At 37.8% G+C, this 3,106-nt stretch overlaps 1 protein-coding gene across 1 annotated transcript; it reads left to right on the forward strand.

Moving 5' to 3' along the window:
* The first annotated feature begins 1,169 nt into the window (after positions 1-1,169).
* LOC105132653 (4-hydroxy-tetrahydrodipicolinate synthase, chloroplastic-like) lies at positions 1,170-3,106 on the forward strand. The gene is made up of 3 exons (XM_011036261.1): positions 1,170-1,582; positions 1,691-1,774; positions 2,043-3,106. Exons 1-3 carry the CDS (start codon positions 1,497-1,499, stop codon positions 2,971-2,973), a joined length of 1,101 nt encoding a protein of 366 aa, XP_011034563.1. The 5' UTR covers positions 1,170-1,496; the 3' UTR covers positions 2,974-3,106.

Here is a 3,106-nt window from a genome sequence, read left to right on the forward strand (position 1 = left end):
ACCTCATTATTTTATCCACAAACCTTTACTTTATTTGAGAGTGAAATCGATACTTGGCCAGTAATTAATAAATTCACAATTTTGATAACAATTTTTGTCTAAAATTAATTATATTCTTCAAATTTTTTAAAAATCTCAAAAAATTCATTTCTTCCATGTTTAAAAACGCATTCCATTCAGATTATATTATTTTTTTTTATATGAAAACACTATCATTTGTAGAGAATTTAATATTTTGACTCTGGTTGAGAACTTAAAATTATTTATTATATTAGCAATCAGTGTTGAAAGATAGATACCACAGAGTATTCTTTCGTGTGACTTTTAAACATAAGTTCTTAAAGAACTGTTAGAAAATGGAAGACTTTTAAGTTCCAAAAGACAAGAAAGTCAACATCTAAATTTGCTGGCAAGTGACCATGGCATCGACCATGGAGAATAACAGCAATAGTCCCGTTTAGTGCAAATTCATGTAACAGTGGATGTGGAGAATCCCGAATTGTTGAAGAATAAATATCAAGGAAAAACAAATTAAAAAATGAAGTAGCATGAAATAAAAAAAAATAATCCAATTTTATAACTATTCCAAGTAAAAAAACAATAATAAAAAAATAAATCACACACACACACACATTATTAATTGTTAGTTTATTCAAACGTAGTTACATGTAACGGAATCAGCGCTCCATCCACAAGAACAGGCCAGCCAAAACAAGAAGTCATCTTTCACGGTGCAACAAAAATCCGCAACATTAGTTTATATCGTGTGCGCAACCATTCCAGCTGCATCATAAAACTAATATTATATAGACAATAAAACCCGGGTTCTTTTAAAATGTCAATCAGCTATATAGACAATACAACCCGGGTTCTTTTAAAATGTCAATCAGCGCCCAGTAATATGACGCGTGTAACCAAAACATTAACTTAAATATTGAACCACCTGTCCTAATTAGCCATCGTAAGAAAACAATAATTTATTTCCATTTAATCAGATAAGAATCACACTCAGACGTGCTTTTTTTTAAAGAGATTTTTTATTTTGCACTCGATAAATCATTCGCTTTCATTTATTTATTTTTGAAAAAAAAGAAAATAGAAGGAAAACCACCAATCGAAAATGGAAAAGTGTTGAAACCACTAGCGCCAGCTGTCACTTCATAAATGAAGAAGCTCACCCCTAAAACCCCTAAACAAACACCACATAAGCATACTCCTCTGGCCACAGCCTCCGCTCCTTCACGCAACATCTCTTCCTCTTATCTCTGTCGGAACCTGGCGTTATGTCTGTTCTCCACCGCCGCGGCTCCGCCGGCCTTCAAAACTCAAACCGCCACCATCACTACCACGATCATCACCCCCATCTCAACTATTGTTACCATCGGTACCATTTCCTGAAATCCGAGCCCTGCCTCTTCATCTCTTAATCTCATACTGCAAAACTAATAATAACAAGATTCACTTTCAATAAACAAGAAAGGAAAATAAGCTTAAAAATGGTTGCTATGAAGAGCTATAGCGTGTGCTTGAGGGAGTCTGCTCTCCAGCTTCCACGCCATAATTGCGTTGATAATTCCAAGAGGTTTATCTGATCCCCTTATTAATTCTCTTATTAATTTCTTTATCTGTGTAATTTTTTAATTTATTTTTTGCATTGTACATCGCCGTGTATATTATTATTATTTAACAGGAGGAGTGGAAAATGGAGGCCTCCCCGAGCTGCTGTAAAACCTAATTTGCATCTTCCGATGCGCAGTTTTGAAGTTAAAAACATGTAAGAAATTGACTTCATGTATGTCCAATTGTGAGTTTGATGAATCAATTGTTTTTTTTCTTTGTTGTTGTTATAATCCTTGAATTTAACATACACAAACTTACAGCCTATGACCTGGATAGGTTATGATCAACGTAGACAAATCAGGGGCAAGGCATGTAACTGTAACTATGTGAACGGATTATTTATTTAAAGGCTTCATGAGAATATACGTGTTCCCTTTCAGGAATTGATGCCATAAATGATCATGTGCTCTCTGCTATTGCAGGACATCAGTAGAGGATATGAAATCTCTTAGATTGATAACAGCTATCAAAACCCCATATCTGCCTGATGGTAGATTCGATCTTGAAGCGTATGATGCGTTGGTGAACATGCAGATTGCTAACGGCGCTGAAGGTGTTGTAGTTGGCGGCACAACTGGTGAAGGTCAGCTGATGAGCTGGGATGAACACATAATGCTTATTGGCCACACCGTCAACTGTTTTGGTAGCTCAATCAAGGTGATCGGAAACACTGGAAGTAACTCTACAAGGGAAGCGATTCATGCCACAGAGCAGGGTTTTGCGGTCGGAATGCATGCTGCTCTTCATATCAATCCATACTATGGAAAAACCTCCGTGGAGGGCATGGTTTCTCATTTTGACAGCGTGCTCCCTATGGGCCCAACTATTATATACAATGTGCCTGGCAGGACTGGCCAAGATATACCCCCACGCGTTATTCATACTATAGCTCAGAGTCCGAACTTGGCAGGCGTTAAGGAATGTGCTGGTAATGACCGTGTTGAACAGTATACAGATAAAGGAATTGTGGTGTGGAGTGGGAATGATGATCAGTGCCATGATGCAAGGTGGAACCATGGGGCTACTGGAGTGGTTTCTGTTACTAGCAACTTGGTTCCTGGTTTAATGCGCAGACTTATGTTTGAGGGGAAGACTACTGAACTAAATTCAAAACTCCTGCCCCTTATCGACTGGCTATTTCAGGAGCCGAACCCCATTGCATTAAACACAGCTCTTGCTCAACTTGGGGTTGTTAGACCGGTTTTCAGACTGCCATATGTGCCTCTTCCTTCGGCTCAGAGGGTAGAGTTTGTGAATTTGGTTAAGAAAATTGGCCGAGAGAATTTTGTAGGAGAAGAAGACGTTCGGGTTCTTGAGGACGATGACTTCATCTTGATAGCTCGTCTGTGTTAGTTTCTCTTGTTGAGATTTCTATTGTGGGTTCGCCCATTTCTGGTAACAATTAAAATAAATATTTGTAAGATTACAACGAACATTTGTAAGAAAAAGTCTGGAAAAAAGAAGCCACGATTCCCCCTTTTCTAGT

This window comes from Populus euphratica, unplaced genomic scaffold, assembly GCF_000495115.2.
Source record: "Populus euphratica unplaced genomic scaffold, PopEup_1.0 scaffold2.1, whole genome shotgun sequence".
Classification (NCBI taxonomy): domain Eukaryota; kingdom Viridiplantae; phylum Streptophyta; class Magnoliopsida; order Malpighiales; family Salicaceae; genus Populus; species Populus euphratica.